This window comes from Callithrix jacchus, chromosome 22 (assembly GCF_049354715.1).
Source record: "Callithrix jacchus isolate 240 chromosome 22, calJac240_pri, whole genome shotgun sequence".
Taxonomy (NCBI): Eukaryota; Metazoa; Chordata; class Mammalia; order Primates; family Cebidae; genus Callithrix; species Callithrix jacchus.
In genome coordinates, this window is record NC_133523.1 from 5,703,660 (window position 1) to 5,723,594 (window position 19,935).

Sequence of the window (19,935 nt, forward strand, 5' to 3'; positions counted from 1 at the left end):
TTTCTGTAGAGATGTTGCCCAGATTCCTAGCAGCATTTTAATAGCATTTAGTGAATACATCACCAAAGCACAAGGGAGAGGAATCTGCTCAATGCCTCCCCAGATGACAAAGCCTGGAGTCAGGGAGAGGGTTCTGGGTGTGACCTGTGGGGGAAACACTCACATGGCTCCATTTGTGTAGACGGCGTCTCCCCCTTCCACGTACTGCACCTGGGCGGGATACACGTGCTGCACCGGCTGCACCTGAAACATTGGATACGCTGTTACCACCTGTGGCGCCCTTGTTAGTTATCTGCATATTATTCAACCTAGACGTGTTTTCTATTGCCTTTATGAATATTTACTACCAAATGACAGTGTTCCCGACCACCGTTGGCATGCCTAGAAAGACACCGAAGAGACAGTAACGTACAGTAGACATATTCCAAACGGCCCACACAGTTCAGGGAGCTGCTACCGATCCCCAGAGCTCGGCTGGCCTGTCTATGCACCCTGGCTCCTTTCTGCTGTGGCACACAAGGGAAGCCAGGGCCGTGGCCCCTCTTCTGTGCACATGGGAGTGAGACCAGGAGCATGACAGCACCCCTCCAGCACAGTGGAAACCAGAGTTGTGGACAAGAGAGCCCTGACCTGGCTCACAGGACTGTCCCTGGTTTCTGGTTTTGTTTTTGTCTTATTTGTGACAGGGTCTCCCTCTGTAGCTCAGGCTGGCAAGCAGGCTGGGGAGCACATGGGGTCAACTGGATTAGACCCTACATGGCCGCAACACGCCCTGTTGGTGGCCCTGGCGCCCCTCCCTGGCAGAGAGGAAGGGAGAGACTGTGACGGTCTGAGCAGAGTGGGAAGGAGTGGGGACTCCAGCACACCCCTGCTGACCTGTCCCCCCTGCACTGAAACGTTAGTTCAGAGGCTCAGCTGACAGGCTCCAAGGGACCCTGGCGCAAGTGCTGGAAGCCAAATGCTTTGCACATGGAACATGGAACTGCGAGTTCCCACTGCGGAGGGCATCTTAGTGGCTGCCCATGTCCACCTAATTTTGGGGTGAGAAGATGGAGGGCCACAGCGGTGGGCTTGCTCGGGTGTCAGGGTGACCGTCCCCCCGTGCTTGAAGCTGCAGGATGGGGCTGACCTGCCCTCCTGGGACCACCGAGCATGGTATGCACTTGTCCAGTGCACAAACCCCAGAACCACAAGCTCCGGGGTTAACATCTGTTGGGTGGTGTCCCGGGGTAGAAGTCAAATGTCAAACTCTGGGGGATTGAAATGCAGAAGTTACAGAAAGAGCTGGACAGGCCCAGCTCCCCAAAGAAGCTTCTGGAATCACACATTGGTCTTTGCCTCCTCTCCCTTCATGGTGTCTCCAGGGAGTGCCTTGACAGACGGGAGCTCAGACAGAGCCACTGGCCTGAGGCCCTGGGTCCCTGCTGGGCCCGTCTCAAGCCTTTTCCTTCCTGAGATCTGCAAATGTTCCTAGGGAACACACTACCAAGCCAGGCAGGGTCATCTCGAAGAGAGGTGCATCCTCTAGGGTCTCAGGGCTCTTTTGATCGAGGAGCCTGAGTTAACTTTAATTTAGGATTCTGCAGGGCAGAGTTGGCAAACTCTGGCCCTAAGGGCCAAATCTGGCCCACTGTGTGTTTTTGTAAATAAAGTTTTATTGGCACACAGCCATGCCCATTTGGGTACATATCATCTATAGCTGCTTTTGCGATACAGTGGCAGTTAAGTGGTTGGTCCAGAGGCTGCCTGGACCGCAAACTCCCAAAAATGCATAATTTGGCTTCTGGAAACAATTAGCCAACCATGCCTCTAGGCTGTCCCCAAGCTAGTGATCTGTGTTGCCACTTGGCTGGTCAGCCATGCGTTCCAGCTCTGTTCTTAGATAAGCGAAATGAGAAGAAGCGTTTCCTCTGCGGTGCCCTCCTCCGAGGGTATGGCACCCACTAGCAGATGGGTCCACCTCCCGGGAAGGGCCTGTGTTTCTGCCGTCCAGAGCCCTTTGCTTCTGTCTGCATGTCGACCTGAGCTCCACCCAGCAGGTGTGCGGTGCTCACTGGCTCCCCAAAGCTTGCTGACTTTCTGAATGAGCGGAAGATCAGCAGCTTTCTCGGCTTGTTGAACAATCTGCGGTATGTGGTTGATTTTCATTGCACAGCTTCTGCAAGAACCTTTCAGCTCAGAAACCGAAGCTGCCTAGCAAGGAACAGCAGCCACAGAAAAGGACGCATCCTGCAGAGATTGTTCTGGATTGCCGAGTGCTGACCGTGCCCCGGTGAGCATGGTGCTGTGGTGTTTGTCATTACCTGCTGTGGCAACTGCTGAACTCTGGAGAGGGAGATCGGCTGCATCTGGGCCCCTTTGGGAGCAGAGCTGGCTGCCTGGACCAACACCCTCTAAAAGGGAAGGGAGAGAAGGGCAGTTAGACTTCTCCGAGGTCAGTGCTGAGGACACACACAGAGTGTAAGAGGCTGTTTGTCTGCTCCTATGCTGCTTTATTAAAAAGTAGGTGGCACTGATCAGAGGGGGCAGCGGGGTGATGGTCAGACACACACATCCTTGCACACTCACACTGACCAGGGAAAACACACGGCAGGTACGTGCAGGCACATAAATAATGCACATACATACACAGTGTGCACACTCACCCATGCACCACACACACACACGGAAGCACATGCACCTTCACCCGCCCAGGCAGCTTTGCCTCTGTGGGCCTGTAGTTTGCATCGACGTGGCACCCACAGTACAGAGGGCACTGCTGGGGTCTTTTGGACAGCCGTCCACATCACTGCCTGGGAGAGTACTCTGTGGTGCCCCCCAGTTCTGCAGTATACCCTGAACTTTCATTTTCTTTTCTTTTTGGGGGGGATGGAGTTTTGCTCTTGTCACCCACACTGGCGGGCAGTGGTGTGATCTCGGCTCACCGCAACCTCTGCCTCCCGGGTTCAAGCGATTCTCCTGCTTCAGCCTCCCGAGTAGTTGGAATTACAGGCACGCGCCACCACACCTGGCTAATTTTGTATTTTTAGTAGAGACGGGGTTTCTCCATGTTGGGCAGGCTGACATTCAATTCCCAACCTCAGGTGACCTGCCTGCCTCAGCCTCCCAAAGTTCTGGGATTACAGGCTGTGAGCCACTGCACCTGGGCCTTGTTTTCATTTTCTAATGAGGTTAATGAACCCGAGGGCTCCAGGACGGCCTCTGGCTACAGAATACTTGAGTCCAGGTGCCCTGTGTCTGGGTCCCTGGCTCCCTGACCCCCACTGCTTGCCAGCCTCTTAGGTCAAGTCTGCAGTGTGGCTTTGCTATTTTTCTGAGAGTACCAATTGTCCACACAAAGCTATGAGAAAGGGACGTGAACTCAGAATGAACTAGAGTTGAAGGAGGAACACGAGTGTTTTGTGTGTTTATTGAGAGCTGGGCTTCAGAAGTCACTGGCTGCAGTGCTGTGACTATGCGACATGAACCCTGAATGTCACGGGCAGCAGTGACTGCCATGTATACATCATGAGGGGTGATGGGTGAGGACATACCATCCCCTGTGTGTCAGGGGTGGAGCTAAGGATGAAGATGGTGCTAACAAGGACACCAGCGCAAGGGCATTCAGATTCCAGGCGCGCTGGGCACTGTGTGCTTGGAGAATTCCCAGGGCCCTGGCAGGGCCTCACAGAGGGACCACAGTGATGAAACCTGGGATGGACACAGTGGCTGTGAGACCTGTCCACAGTGGCTGCTGCGGAGGAAGGCAGAGTCTACCCAGGCCTTGAGGAGCTGGAGAGAGGGGCTTGGCAGGAAGGACCTGATGGCTGACTCCTCTTGGACAGTTTCAAGTGGGCAAGGACACATATCAATTAGGCTAACGGGAAAACGGCATCTGATCCCCACCTCGGACGGGCTTCCAAGTCGCCCTCCCACTTCCATATGTGCAAGAAATAAAAGCGAGAGGTGTCTGACCACAATCAAACAAGCCGCCTCATTGTCTGCCTTTTCATTTTTGCTGAATTGTGTTTTTTTTTTTGTTTTATGTTTGCTTTTTGTTTTGAGATTGATTTTCGCTCTTGTTGCCCAGGCTGGAGTGCAGTGGCATGATCTTGGCTCACCGCAACCACTGCCTCTGGATGCAAGCGATTCTCCTGCCTCAGCCTCCTAAGTAGGTGGGATTATTGGAATGCACCACCCATGCCTGGCTAATTTTTTTCTCTTTTTGTAGTAGAAACAGGGTTTTACCTAGTCAGGCCGGTCTTAAACTCCCGACCTCAGGTGATCCACCTGCCTCGCCTCCCAAAGCGCTGGGATTACAGGCGTGTGCCACCGCGCCCGGCCCTGAACTGCACTGTTTGAAACCGTAACCATTTCTTCTCGCTGTGCTCCTAACTCTGAGGTTCCAGATCTGGACCTGCGCACACTGATGAGCCTCCAGGCTGGTTAATGTGGCCGGTGCCACTCACTTGGTACTTCTGTCTTCTTCACGCCTTATTTCATTCCACGAGAGAAATCCAGGAGCAGAGAGAGCCTCAATGTGAAAATTCTCTCTCTGCAAATTTAAAGCATATGTTCATTCAGGTACTAGGTTCCATTTTGAACCAAATCTTAAGAATCTAACTCATCTTTTTCCTTTTCTTTTGTCACTCAGGCTGGAGCGTGGTATGATTACAGCTCACTAGAGCCTCACACCACTGGGCTCAAGCAATCCTTCCACCTCAGCCTCCTGAGTAGCTGGGACCACAGATGTGCACCACTAGGCCAGGCTAATTTTATTTATTAATTTAATTTAATTTTATTATTATTATTTTTGAGATGGAGTCTCATCTGTCACCCAGGCTGGAGTGCAGTGGTGTGATCTTGGCTCACTGCAACCTCTGCCTCCCAGGTTCAAGTGATTCTCCTGCCTCAGCCTCCCAAGTAGCTGGGATTACAGGCACCCACCACCACACCCAGCTAACTTTTGTATTTTTAGTAGAGATGGGTTTCACCATGTTGGCCAGGATGGTCTCGATCTCTTGACCTTGTGATCTGCCCGCCTAAGCCTCCCAAAGTGCTGGGATTACAGGAGTGAGCCATCATGCCTGGCCCATTTTTTCTTTTTTTAAGACAGGGTCTTGCTCTGTCATCCAAGCTAGAATGCAGTGTCACAGTCATGGCTTACTGCAGCCTCAACCTCCTCGGCTCAGGTGATCCTCCCATCTCAGCCTCCTGAGGAGTTGGGACTACAGGTGCAGGCCACCATGCCTGGCTAATTTTTTTTTTTTTTTTTTTTTTTTTTTCAGAGAAAGGGTCTGGCTATATTGCCCAGGTTGGTCTCAAACTCCTGGCCTCAGGTGATCTGCCAGTCTCAGCCTCCCAAAGTGCTGGGATTATTATAGGTGTGAGCCACTGTACCCGGCTTGCCTTCTTAATAAGGCATTTTTGGCCGGGCGCGGTGGCTCACGCCCGTAATCCCAGCACTTTGGGAGGCCGAGGCGGGTGGATCACGAGGTCAACAGATCAAGACCATCCTGGTCAACATGGTGAAACTCCGTCTCTACTAAAAATACAAAAAATTAGCTGGGCATGGTAGCGCGTGCCTGTAATCCCAGCTACTCAGGAGGCTGACGCAGGAGAATTGCCTGAACCAGGAGGCGGAGGTTGCGGTGAGCCGAGATCGTGTCATTGCACTCCAGCCTGGGTAACAAGAGCGAAACTCTGTCTCAAAAAAAAAAAAAAAGGCATTTCTGTGTGAAAGGGTCATTTCCAAGTACAAGAAAACCCCCACTGAACGCTAAGCAGAGACCAAGTCAGATTTGGGGGAGTGGCTTCTTTTCCATTCGTGTCATCGTTTCCTTGATGGGATGTTTTTAACAAATAGTGAAAAGCCAAATACAGTCAAGGAAGTTGTGCTGTTTCAACAGCAGCATTAGGGCTGAGAAGTCCATTCAGAAAAATGCAGATTCCATTCTCTGCAGATCCAAGCAGTCTTCAAACCCACAGGGATCGAGTCCACACTGTGGCCACCCTGCTGTTGCTGAGAGGCTGAGCGGCGGGTGGGCATGCGTTACCTGTGGGGACGCTGGCACAGGCGGGGCTGCCGCCGAGGGACGCAGAGCCACGGATGCTGGCGAATCCGCTCCAGCCTCGGAATTCTGCATGCTCAGGTCTAAAGAAAGGTGGAGAGAGATTGGGTGGGCAAGGGCTGCAAGCACTGAAACCCGAGGAGGAAACTAACAAGTTCAAGACAGGGAAGGAGTTACCAGCGACATTCTTCAAAGTCAAGAGGCAGAGACCCTGGTGGTACCTCGTGAGGACGTGTGGGAACAGGCTAAACAACTGTCCCACAGGAGAGAGGGGCCAGAGAACGTTTTCCAAATATAAAACCCAAAAAGAGCTGTCACCAGACAACAGCAGGAATTCCTCAGCGGAAGGCAGGCACAATGGCTCTGTGTCCAAGCCTGAGCAGGTTCAGCTCTTCTGAAGGGCTCAATTGTGTACTCATTTACTCAGCAAATCAAAAGCTCTGGGTGGGTGCCTGCCATCTGGGGAGCCGCTACACCCCAAACGACAATGGGAGCAACTCTAAGGCTGCCTTTCCCCACTGTGGCACCATTGATGTTTGAGCTGGATAGTTCTTTGCTGTTGGAGGCCCATCCTGGGCACTGCCAGGGTGCTGAGCACATCCATTCCATGCCAGGAGCACCCGCTCCCCAAGCTGTGGCAATCACAACTGTGTTAAGATATTGCCAAGCGCCCCGGGCGGGGGGGGCAGTGTGAGAACCACTGGCCAGGGAGGGAAAAGGTGATCTGCAGAGGGAGTAAAGAAATGGGACATTTTATCCAGGGCTGGATAAAAGCCCTCACGAATTTTGGCAGTAAGTAAAAACCGCCTTCTGTTCAAAGCCATCTTTGCCTACAGGAAAGTATAAACATATATATTTCTTTGCTGCCAGAGGCACACATCTTTCAAATAGATAGTTTTAAAATGCTATATAAAACGACTCATTTAATATTGTGGCAGATGAAACAAATTTGTGCCATGAAAATGCTCAAATTTAAACAGTCTTCACTTCTAAATAAACAGTCGGCTCTGCTGAGCCCTGCAGACGTAGGTCAGTAAACACACTTAGGTGGGGAGGCAGCTTTGTGATCAGGCACACCAGTCCCCCATCCTGGCGCCAGCTCTGAGCCTGTCACCCTCCCAGTGGGGGGGGTCTCCATGGCTCCTGCCCGATGGGGGGCGGTAAGGACTGACCCGAGGACTGACAGGCAAACATTGCAGTGCCCATGACATAGTCAGAACACAATAGACATCTGCTACAACTTTTATGTTTCTCTATCACCCCAGCGTTTTTATCTCTAAGAATGAGTAAAACAAAATTTAAGCCTTTTAAAAATGAAAAGCAAAACTTATAATAAACTAATTTACCTAAGGAAAGCAGAAAGGGGTATGTGTGTTTGAATTCGAGTGTGCTGGTTTAATCCCATCTGTACTGCTGGGGACTATTCCCTGACCACCACCACCGCACCCCCCAATTCCCCTCCCAAATCCCTTTGGTGCAACCCAGAGTCTGGGATTTTTTGGTTCTGTGTGAGCCTGACTCACTTCTCACCACTAGATGTCCCCAGAGCCACGTGGTGATTGGCTGGGCGTTAACTAAACCTTACACAGCCTGACTTCTCCCACCTTCTATTCTTACAAAACATTGTAAATTTCCCGGAGTGTATTTCCTGAGTCCTCAACTCCCTCTCTCCCTCTGACAGAACTGACCTTTGGAACTTTTCTGTTGGAAGTGGCTTTTATTCACAGTTTCCTTTAATCGCTTAAAGCAGTCATTTGCACACCATACACCATGCTGTTCTCATCTGATGCCAAGTGGGTAGCGTCAGTGATACTAGGCGGAGATAGTGTGACTGGAACTCTGTGAAGAGAGTCCACCGGTGATAGAGTGAGAACGCTGACTTGACTAAGACCAGCTCCTTGTACTGCAGGTGAAAACAGATCTTATTTAAGTAAGGAGAGCCCATGAGTGTTGGGATAAATGGTGAGACCATATTCTGTCCACCATAGCCAGAATGTACCTTCCAGAATGCAAGTTATTCTGTGTCACAGGCATTTACACATGAATGTGTTCCCCAATTTTATTAGTATTGTTATTGTTATTATTTTGAGACAGAGTCTTACTCTGTTGCCCAGGCTGGAGTACAATGGCGTGATCCTGGCTCACTGCAACCTCTGCCTCCTGGGTTCAAGTGATTCCCCCACCTCCGCCCCCTGAGTAGCTGGGATTACAGGCACCCGTCATCATGCCTGGCTAATTTTTGCACTTTTGTAGAGATGGGGTTTCACCATGTTGGCCAGGCTGGTCTGAAACTCTTGACCTCAGGACATCCACCTGCCTCAGCCTCCCAAAGCCTGCGACCGGCCTGTTCCCCTAATTTAACATACTATGTACCATGTGCTGGTTTATAGGTCAGACCAAGGAGTCTGTGGCTTTTTTGCTAGGGGCATGCCTCAATTCACAAATGCTTGGATGGCAGAAAGCAACAGCCTCCACCCCCCAGCATCAGCGGACAGAGTTCTCTGAAAGAGAGAGAGCCACAGAAGGGGTGAATCCCCAAATCTTCCTACAAAATACACCCGAATCTTTGGCTAAGCAACTACACCACAAAGGTGTGGGGGAGATACCAGGGGTCTTGGGGAAAATCCAGCAGTGCAAAGATAAAAAAAATCAAGTGAAGATTTTAACTGCTGCCTCCTGCAGGAGGGAGAGTTTGAATCCAGCCAAGTCACTTGCCTTCAGGGGAACTCAGCTGAATCCACAGATTCTACATCACATCATTCATGATGTCCAGGACCCAGTAAAAATCCTGAACTATGAAAAGAAACAGGAACATATAATCTATACTCAAAAGAAAGAGTAACAAATGAAAAGAAAAAAGAAAAACAGTTAATCATAGCCAAACCCAAGAAAACCCAGATGATACAGAAAGCAGACAAGGACTAAAGGAGCTACTAAAAATAAGTTCAAGAACTTAAGGAAAGTTATATACACAATGAATGAACATAAGGGAATCTCAACCACGAAACAGAAAGTATGAAAAGAGAACCAAATAGAAATTCTGGAGCTAAAAATTAAAATGCCTGAAATAAAAACTTAACTAGATGCACTCAACTGCTGATTAGAGATAATGGAAAGAGGTAGTGAACTTAAAGATAGATAAAAAGCACTCACCCAACTGAAGAACGAAGAGAAAAAATATGAAGAAACATGAATAGAACAAGCAGTCCAATATAGATGTAACCAGAGTCCCAGAAGAGAAAAAGAGAACGTAAGAGCAAAAAATATTAAACAATGGCCAAACACCTCTACATTTGGTGAAGGATATCAACTTAGAGGTCCAAAAACCTCAACAAACCATAAGCAGAATAAACACAAAGAAAGCCAAGCTAGATATGCCATGGTTAAACTGTTAAAAGTAAAGGAAAATCTTGAAAGCACTCAGAGAAAAGCTACATTATTATACTCAGGAAACAATGGCAAGCAGAAGGCAATGGGACGATGGAATATGCTGTTTCTCCGAGACTGAGTCTTGCTCTGTCACTCAGGCTGGAGTGCAATGGCGCGATCTCGGCTCACTGCAACCTCCGTCTCCTGGGTTCAAGCAATTCTCCTGCCTCAGCCTCCTAAGTAGTTGGGATTACAGGCACCCACCACCACACCTGGCTAAATTTTGTATTTTCACCAGGTTGGTCAGGCTGGTCTCAAACTCCTGACCTCAGGTGATCCACCTGCCTCAACCTCCCCCCGAGTGCTGAGATTACAGGCATAGGCCACTGTGCCTGGCCTGGAATGACATTTTTTCAACATGCTTGGGGGAAAACCCTATCGGCCCAGCACTCAGTCTCCAGCAAAACTATTCTTAAAAACTGAAAGTGGAATAAAGACATTTTTTGCGTAAACAAAACCTGATAAATGTTTCTGTCTACCCTATGAGAAATGCTAAAGGAAGTTCTTCAGAATGAAATGAATTAACACCAGATAGTAAATTTGGATCTATTAGAAGGAGTAAATATCACTTAAAATGATAAATAAATATGCAGGTAATTATTTAAAAACTGTATTTTTTCTTTTCTTCTTTTTAAATACATAAAACTATTTAACAAAAACTTCCTAACACTCCACTGTGGGGTTATGTCACATGTAGATGTTCTCTATGACAATTATAACAGAGTTTGGGGACAAACTTGTGTTTTACCTAAAGTAGTAACATGTTAACTCTGTAAATTGTGATAAATTAACGATGCACATTGTAACCTCTGAAGCAACCACTAGCAAAAAAATATACAAAAAGGTATAACTAAAAAGCCAATAGAGAAATCAAATGAAATCCTACTTAACATATTTGATTATCCAAATAAGGCAAGAAATAAAGAACAGAGAAACAAAAAACAGATGATACAAATAGAAAGCAAATGGCAGAATTCTTTTGCTAAATCAGGTATATTAATATTACATTAAATGTAAACAGACTAAACACTTGAATGGAAAAGCAGAAATGATCAGCCTGGATAATAATCAAGATTCCGTTATATGCTCCCTAGAAGAAATCCTCTTTAAAAATAAAGGCACACACAGGTTGAAAGTAATAGAATAAAAAGAGACCCGCCGTGTAAACTCTGATCTTAAGAAAGCTGAAGTGGCTAAAATAATCAGACAAAAAAGACTCCGAACAAGAACTATTGCTAGAGATTCTAGAGACAACGACAAGACAAGGAACATTACTGGAGATAAAATGTCATCGTGATAAGATTAGTTTTTCAGGATGACGTAATGATTACAGATGTGTACGTACCTAGTAATACACCTGCAAAATACATAAAGTAGAAATTAACAAAACTAGAGGAGGAAATAAACAATCATAGCTGGAGATTGTTAAGATCCTTCAGTAATTTCAACAGAAGAACTAAGCAAAATTATTAGTAAGGCTACAGAATATCTGAATTATACTATCGACCACATAGATATAATTGACGTTTATAGACTACTACAATCAAAACCTGCACATTCTTTTCAAATGCACATGGAATATTCACTACGATGGGTCATGTTCTGGGCCATAAAACAAGCCTCAATACATTTCAAAAGACTGTAATTACACAGAGCATGTAGGCACTTTGACAGCAATGGAGTAATTTAGAGATCAATAAGAAGGTTAGAAAAATGCCAAACATTTAGAAAACTTAAAATATACCTTCAAAATAACCCACGGACCAAATAATAAACTGCGAAGAAAAACAAGATATTTTGAACTGAGTGATAATGTAAACACTTTGTATCAAAACTTGTGGGCACTGGTGCAAATATTGTGAATGGAAAACAAGTAAAATTATTAAGAAAAAATGTTGTGGGCACATCTAAAGCAGTGCTTATAAAGAGATGTTTAGCTTTATATACTTATATTAGAAAAAAAGGTTTGAGAACATGTTTAACCTTAAAAAGCTAGAGAAAGAAGGCGAGGTGCGGTGGCTTGAGCCTGTAATCCCAGCACTTTGGGAGGCCAAGGTGGGCGGATCGTGGGATCAGGAGATGGAGACCATCCTGGCCAACACGGTGAAATGCCATCTCTACTAAAAATACAAAAATTAGTCGGGTGTGATGGGACGCACCTGTTGTCCCAGCTATTCAGAAGACTGAGGCAGGAGAATTGCTGGAACCCAGGAGGCGGAGGTTGCAGTGACCTAAGATTGTGCCATTGTACTCCAGCCTGGACGAGAGTGACTCCGTCTCAAAAAAGAAGGAAAAACAATAAAGAACAAAATTAATAAAATTAGAAACTCCACAAACAACGGAGAAAGTAAACAAAATCAATATTTCTTCAAAACTGAAATTTTTTCAAAAAAAGAAAGAAGCTGTCGAGCCATGGAAAGACACAGAGGAAACTTAAACACATACTATGAAGTGAAGGAAGTCAGCATGAAAAGGCTACACACTTATGATTCTAATGACACGGCGTTTTGGAAAAGACAAAACTATGGCAACAATAAAAGATCAGTGGTTGCCAGGGATCAGAGAGATGGATGAGAAGGCAGAGCACAGGGCACTTTTAGGACAGTGGAACTATTCTATATGGTACTATAACGGTGGACACATGTCATTATACACTTGTCCAAACCATAGAATGTACAACACCAAGAGTGAACTCTCGTGTAAACTATGAACTTTGGGTGAGAATGCTGTGTTAATGCAGATTTCATCAATTGTAACAAATGTACAACTCTGGTGGGGATGGTGATGATGAGGGAGGCTGTGCGTGTGTGGAGGTGTGGGGTATATGGGAAATCTCTGTATTTTCCTGTCAATTTTGCTGTGAATCTAAAACCGCTCTTTAAAAGAGCAAGTCTTGGCCAGGCGTAGTGGCTCACACCTGTAATCCCAGCACTATGGGAGGCCGAGGCTGGTGGGTCACCGGAGGTCAGGAGTTCAAGACCAGCCCGGCTAACATGACAAAACCCCATCTCCACCAAAAATACGCAAATGAGCCAGGTGTGGAGGTGGGCGCCTGTAATTCAAGCTGCTCAGGAGGCTGAGGTGGGAGAATCGCTTGAACTCAGGAGGCAGAGGTTGCAGTGAGCTGAGATCCTGCTACTGCACTTTAGCCTGGACAACAGAGCAAAATTCCATCTCAAAAAAAAAAGCAAGTATTTAAAAGAGTTAATTAACAACCTCCTCCTGGAAAGACTGATAAGAAAGAAAAAAAACCAAATTGCCAATATCAGGACTGAAATGAGATATACTACAGATTCTACAGAATCAAAACGATAATAGGGAATTATTACAAACAACTTTAGCCCATAAATTCAATGACATATGAAATGAACACTTATCTGAAAAACACAACATAACAAAACTGACACATGATGAAATGAAAAACGTGAATGTAGTACATACAACAAAAAAATTGAATATGTTACTGAAAACTTCCCTACAAGGAAAATGTCAGGCGCATATAGTTTTACTGGTGAATGCTATCAAATATTAAAATGAAATTAGTACACAAATGCCATCAGAAAATTTTAAAAAAGAATACTTGACAACTCATTTTATGAGGTCAGTAAACTCTGACACCAAAACTTGACATATATACAAGAGAAGTATTTAGACTAATATCTCTTATGAACATATATACAAAAATAATTTAAAATATTAATAAATCAAATCCAGCAACAAATAATATAACTCATACTTATATTATCAATTATTTTTTTTTTCTAATGGAGCCCCAGTTCTTTTCTTCCTCAATTGGATTTTGACAAAGGTGCCAAGGCAATTCAACAGAGAAAGAAAAGTCTTTTAAACAAACAGTGATGGATCAACAGGATATCCATACTGGGGAAAAGAAATGAACCCTGACCCCTATCTCACACCATACATAAAAATGACTTGAAGTTAGAACAGAAACTTACACATAAAAGCTAAAACTATAAACTTCTCAGAGAAAAGTAGGGGGTAAGACAAAGGTTTCTTAGACAGAATGTAGAAAGTAAATAAGCATAAAAAACTTGATAAATTAGATTTCAACAAAATTTAAAAGATTTTACTAAGAATATGAATAGGTAAGCCACAGTCTGGGAGAAATATTTGCAAAACACGTATCTAATAAAGGGCTTTTATCCTAATATATATGTGTGGGTGTGTGTGGATGCATGTGTATATATATGTGTGTGTGTATAAATATATTATATATATATATTCCTACAATTCAATATAAGAAGACAAATAAGCTAAAAGGAAAAATGGGCACTTCACAAAGCAAGATACACAGATGCCCAAAAGTACATGAGTGGTGTTCAACCTCGTTAGTCACTAGGGAAATGCAAATTCAAACTATATCAAGACATTGCTAAATACTGACTAGAATGGCCAAAGCCGACAAGTCTAACAACATACAATGTTGTAAGTACGTGGAGAAACTGAAACTCTCACACATCCCCATGTGTAGACGTGAAATGGTACGACCACGCTGGAAAGAGATTTGGCAGTTTTCTAGAAAGTTAAACCTGCCCTTTAACCCAGAATTCCTCTTGTAGTTATTTTTATCCAAGAGACAAGGAAACATATCTTCAAAAAATAATAACTTGTATAAGCATGTTCATAGCAGCTTTCTGTTTGCTGGATTTTGTTTTTGAGACAGGGTCTCGCTCTGTCGCCCAGGATAAGGTACAGTGACACAATCACGGCTCACCGCATCCTCGACCTCCCGGGCTCAAGCGATTCTCCTACCTCACAGCCTCCTGAGCAGCTGGAACTGCAGGTGGGCAGCACCATGCCCGGCTAATTTTTGCATTTTTTGTAAAGATGGGGTTTTACCATGTTGCCCAGGTTGGTCTCAAACTCCTGGGCTCAGACAATCAGCCCATCTCAGCCTGGTTCATAGCAGTTTGATTCAGTCGCCAAAAAGCAGAAATAACCCAAATGTTTCTCATCGGGAGAGTGGATGAGAAATTGTAGACTATGATGATTTAAAGATGCATATTGAAAACCCTAAAACTATCACAGAAACGGAAAAGAAGGGCATAGCTAAAAAGCTAAGAGAGAAATACCACCGGAATATTCTTCATGAATAGAAAAGAATTAATTACTGAATTCACGATGCATAAATGAATCTCAAAATCATTATGCTGAGCGAAAGAAGCCGAGTCTAGAAGAGTAGATGAGTGGATTAAAACTAAAGTTAAAAAAAAACATGTCGGGGGGGGCGAGAGTGACTGGAAAGGGACAGGAGGGGGCACTCCAGTGAGATGGACACATTCCGTATGATGTACTGTGAGGGGTTACACGAGGTCTCAATGTGTTGAAATTAGCCAGCTGAGTGTGTTCACTTGCTGTATGTAAATGTTAACAATAATAAGGCCGGTACAAATGTAAGGTGGAGAGGAGGGCGGAGAGTGCGTGGGAACGTCCAGGTGCTATGAGGATGGCAGGACCCCGGCACCCTGTAGAGGGTGGAGAGGAGGATGGAGAGTGCGCGGGAACGGCCAGGTGCTATGAGGATGGCAGGACCCCGGCACCCTGTAGAGGGTGGAGAGGAGGGCGGAGAGTGCGTGGGAACGGCCAGGTGCTATGAGGATGGCAGGACCCCGACACCCTGTAGAGGGTGGAGAGGAGGGCGGAGAGTGCGTGGGAACGTCCAGGTGCTATGAGGATGGCAGGACCCCGGCACCCTGTAGAGGGTGGAGAGGAGGGCGGAGAGTGCGCGGGAACGTCCAGGTGCTATGAGGATGGCAGGACCCCGACACCCTGTAGAGGGTGGAGAGGAGGATGGAGAGTGCGTGGGAACGTCCAGGTGCTATGAGGATGGCAGGACCCCGGCACCCTGTAGAGGGTGGAGAGGAGGATGGAGAGTGCGTGGGAACGGCCAGGTGCTATGAGGATGGCAGGACCCCGGCACCCTGTAGAGGGTGGAGAGGAGGATGGAGAGTGCGTGGGAACGGCCAGGTGCTATGAGGATGGCAGGACCCCGGCACCCTGTAGAGGGTGGAGAGGAGGATGGAGAGTGCGTGGGAACGGCCAGGTGCTATGAGGATGGCAGGACCCCGGCGCCCTGTAGAGGGTGGAGAGGAGGATGGAGAGTGCGTGGGAACGGCCAGGTGCTATGAGGATGGCAGGACCCCGGCACCCTGTAGAGGGTGGAGAGGAGGATGGAGAGTGCGTGGGAACGGCCAGGTGCTATGAGGATGGCAGGACCCCGGCACCCTGTAGAGGGTGGAGAGGAGGATGGAGAGTGCGTGGGAACGGCCAGGTGCTATGAGGATGGCAGGACCCCGACACCCTGTAGAGGGTGGAGAGGAGGATGGAGAGTGCGTGGGAACGGCCAGGTGCTATGAGGATGGCAGGACCCCGGCACCCTGTAGAGGGTGGAGAGGAGGATGGAGAGTGAGTGGGAACGGCCAGGTGCTATGAGGATGGCAGGACCCCGGCGCCCTGTAGAGGGTGGAGAGGAGGGCGGAGAGTGCGTGGGAACGGCCAGGTGCTATGAGGATGGCAGGACCCCGGCGCCCTGTAGAGGGTGGAGAGGAGGATGGAGAGTGCGTGGGAACGGCCAGGTGCTATGAGGATGGCAGGACCCCGGCACCCTGTAGAGAGTGGTGGCTTCTTCAGTTTCATTGCATTGTGTGTTTTACTTCAGGGATGTCTGAAATGTCCATGATAAACAGTTAAACACACACACAAGACACCAGCGAAGAGCTGCTGGCGCAGCAGAAGAAACACCTCATGGTCCTGGGGTGCTTCCGGGTGAGTGCGGTATCTCACATGATCCTCCCAGAATGGGAGATGCTGGATCCTGAGTAACTCTTCCACCTGGCAGAGGAGGGGGCAGCAGGAGGGGAAGAGGGCAGGGCCCTAGGGCGTGGGTGTGGGTGTGTTCAATGGGAAGTCCACAGGGCACAGGGACGCACACCGTGGAGCACCTCTGCAGCACCCAGTTTGGGAATCCCTCAATCCAGTGCAGGACCGTAGGTACGAGTGAGCGGAGGCCATGCTTCGTCTCCGAAACTGAATCTGCCGTGGGAACTTGGACTCATTCGGTGACTGCCCCGCGGTCCTTGCTTTCTCAAGTTCCTTTGTCCTCCCTCCTGTTTTTCTTCCCGTGGTGAGGACCTGAGCAGTCTTTCTCTGACTACCTTCCCGTGTGTCCCCTTAGACTGGGTTACAGGAGTCTCGGAATAGCCAATAGAAACAGGAGGCGTCGCAGACACCTGTCACCCAGCCTGGCCCTGCCTGGCCAACGGGCTTGCCTGGCCCAAAGCTCCCTCCCTCGTGGCTCAGAAACACGCCTGGAGTGCTGTTTATAGGCCGAGCACGTTTCATTTACCATCTGGTCCAAGATCAGGGCGGGCATGAAATAAAGGGGAAAGCACAGAACCAGGCTGCAATTTCCCCTCCTTGGCCGGCACCAGCCTTTGGAATCCACCAAACACGCATTTGACCTTGAACGAACGTTCAAATGAACCACATGTGCACTTGACCTTCTGGAGCGTCTGAGGAGTCAAACACGCCAGTGGGAACATCTCCCGTGGCTTCCTGACTTCATGTGAGGGGGCACAGGAGAGACGCAGCTACAAGAGGCCCTGGACTATGGCCGTGATGAATGAATCTGCCTGGGCACAAAGGGAAGAGGCTTCTGTTTACAGAAAAATACTTCATCACCTAGTAACCAGCTATGTCAGGAAAGGAAATGCAGAAAAGGCTGAGAGCAGTTTCTGGGCCTGTTCCTGGCTGGGCCGCTGACTCACTGCGACCTTAAGCAATCTCTTTTCTATTCCTGTTCCTCCATATGCCAAATGGAGCTGTCACCTGCCTCGCGTAGTTCAGATCAGTATTTAGACAACGTTTTGTCATCTTTGGTGATAATTGGGGCAGAGTTAGCAGGGTGGTTTTAGTTACTTTCATTCTGATTGGCTAACGAGCCTTGGCTTTTGGAAGGCACACTCCTCCGGCCATTGGTTGCTCCTCTCCTGGTACTCGCTGGCATCCAGATGGTACCAGAGGTCATCTGCCCTAAGAAAGCAATTAATTTCTTCCCTCCAAACGAGAAGGAACAAGCCTGGAGTGCTCTCCGGAGTACCAGTTGCTGCAAAGCCCAGATTCTGTCCTGGTGCTTGTCTTACCACTCGCGATGCCCAGAAAAATCCTGTCCATTTCCTTCTCCTGGCTCACCTCTGAGGGCCAGGTCTACAGAGCAAGTGATGCGTGTTCTAGCTTCTGTCCCCACCGGTCATGCTTGTGTGGCCTGGCCCCACACACAGGGAAGACACAACCATCTCCCTGCTGAAAAGTGGATTCTTTCACCCTCCCTGCTGATGGAACCACATACTTCCCTGCACCAGGATCATTCCCCATGCATCCAGTTAGTTCTCAGAGCCCAGAGTTATTACTCCTCCCTGATCATCACCAAAGATGACAGTGTGTGTCCCCACTCAGCACTGCAGACACTGGGGACGGAGCCATCTCTGGGCTGGGGCTGTCCCTGGCACTGCAGGGTGCTGAGCAGCATCCCTGGCCTCCACCCACTCCATGCCAAGAGCACCCCCAGTCGTGACAACCACAGATGTCCCCAGACATTGCCCAGTGTCCCCTGGGGGCAGAAGGACCTCTGTTCAAAATGGATGGTGTGAGAAGGGGTCTGGACAAACAGCGCCGAGTAAAACGAGCCTATAGCCGGGTTGGGAACAGGAAGATGAAAAAGGAGAGGAGGCAGGACACAAAATCATGACAGTTCAGCCAGACAAGAAGTGTGAAATCAGAAAAAACAACAGGATCCTCTGAAGGGACCCATGCTTCCAGAGCAGCAGTCTTCAACGTGCACCAAGGGCAACCAGCATTCCTTCTGTGCCTCAGCCGGGGTGGGGGGTGCCTGTCATTCCTTCCTTTTGTTTTTTCCTTTTTCTCTTGTAGCAATGGACTTTCAAGGACTGGCGCTGGCTCCAAGTTTCTCTGAAATCAAGTATCTTCAGAATTCAAATTCCTTTGTCTTTTCGTAAGAATTGGGCTTCTGTTCCTGTTTTCTTCTCAGGAGCCAAACTTTCCCTCCTTTCTCTAGAAAAGGATCAGAACCAAGGCCTGACAACTGGCCTGAGGACGGGCTCGCAGGATGGAAGTGGGTCGGGGTGCGGACACCAGTTGGCCCCTAAGCCTCAGGTTCTGATCTTCAGAGGCTTAGAGCAGGCTGCGCTGACCATGCCTCTGCCTCTCCTAAATTGGGGGACCCCTGTCACAACAGAGGAAATGCCCTTCCTTCCCGTTTAGAAACCTGATTTGACATTTTTCTTTTTCAGATGCAGAGTTTTTCTCTGTCACCCAGGCTAGAGTGCAGTGATGCGATCACAGTTCACTACAGCCTCCCCGTCCCGGGCTCAAGCAACCCTCCCATGTCAGCCAACCCAGCAGCTGGCACAAACACGCCTAGCCATTTTTTAATTTTTTGTAGAGACAGGGATCTCACTATGTTGCCCAGAATAATCTTGAACTCCTGGACTCAAGCAATCCTCCCACCTTGGCCTCCCAAAGTGCTGGGATTACAGGTGTGAGCCATCATGTGTGGCCTTGATTTGACTATTTATATAAAAATTGTCCAAACGAAGGTATGGCTACCTCATCTCTGATGTGGTCTGATTTTAACTGCCATCAGCAATATAACGAATTCAGCGTGAATTTGGAATTAAAAACCCACCAATTCACCAACTTCACTGACATTTTCACCCAACGAATATTCTTTTGGCAGGCAACCTGATTCCACTGCTTTTAACAATAACTTCAACACACAAAAATTGGTTTCTAGGAAATGGAAATTCTCCTTCGGTTAGGGGGTGCCCTGAAGTCCACGACATTGGAGTGAATGACTGGAAACTGGACACCAAGCTAGATGCTGACTGCCAGCCAATGATCTGTCCCCAGGAGTGGACATGAGAGCGTCTCTCTCACATACACGAGCACACACACACATATACACTCCCCACGTATGCGTATATACAAATATACATGACATACACAGAGACACAAACACACATACACGCACACGAACACATGCATGCCCACCAATACACATGCAGGCACACACACACGCACACGAACACATGCATGCCCACAATACACATGCAGGCACACACACACGCACACGAACACATGCATGCCCACCAATACACATGCAGGCACACACACACGCACACGAACACATGCATGCCCACAATACACATGCAGGCACACACACACGCACACGAACACATGCATGCCCACCAATACACATGCAGGCACACACACACGCACACGAACACATGCATGCCCACCAATACACATGCAGGCACACACACACGCACACGAACACATGCATGCCCACCAATACACATGCAGGCACACACACACGCACACGAACACATGCATGCCCACCAATACACATGCAGGCACA

General features: G+C 47.9%; 1 protein-coding gene across 33 annotated transcripts in view; it reads right to left on the reverse strand.

Moving 5' to 3' along the window:
- Nucleotides 1–19,935, reverse strand: part of RFX2 (regulatory factor X2) — a 208,254-nt gene that overhangs the window by 52,314 nt on the left and 136,005 nt on the right. For 13 of the 33 annotated variants that reach the window (XR_013531020.1, XM_054249415.2, XM_035286199.3 and 10 more), the window contains 3 exons: nucleotides 6,036–6,133; nucleotides 2,304–2,393; nucleotides 164–243 (listed from right to left, as the gene is read on the reverse strand). Coding sequence is in view for 32 of the 33 variants with exons in the window: in XM_054249415.2 (XP_054105390.2) it covers nucleotides 164–243; nucleotides 2,304–2,393; nucleotides 6,036–6,125 (260 nt within the window). In the remaining variant the exon portion in view is untranslated. Of the gene's footprint in view, nucleotides 1–163; nucleotides 244–2,303; nucleotides 2,394–4,227; nucleotides 4,535–6,035; nucleotides 6,134–7,738; nucleotides 7,954–11,638; nucleotides 11,757–19,935 lie in introns of all 33 variants that reach the window. The other 20 variants (XM_035286210.3, XM_035286195.3, XM_078360293.1 and 17 more) reach the window with 9 other exon arrangements.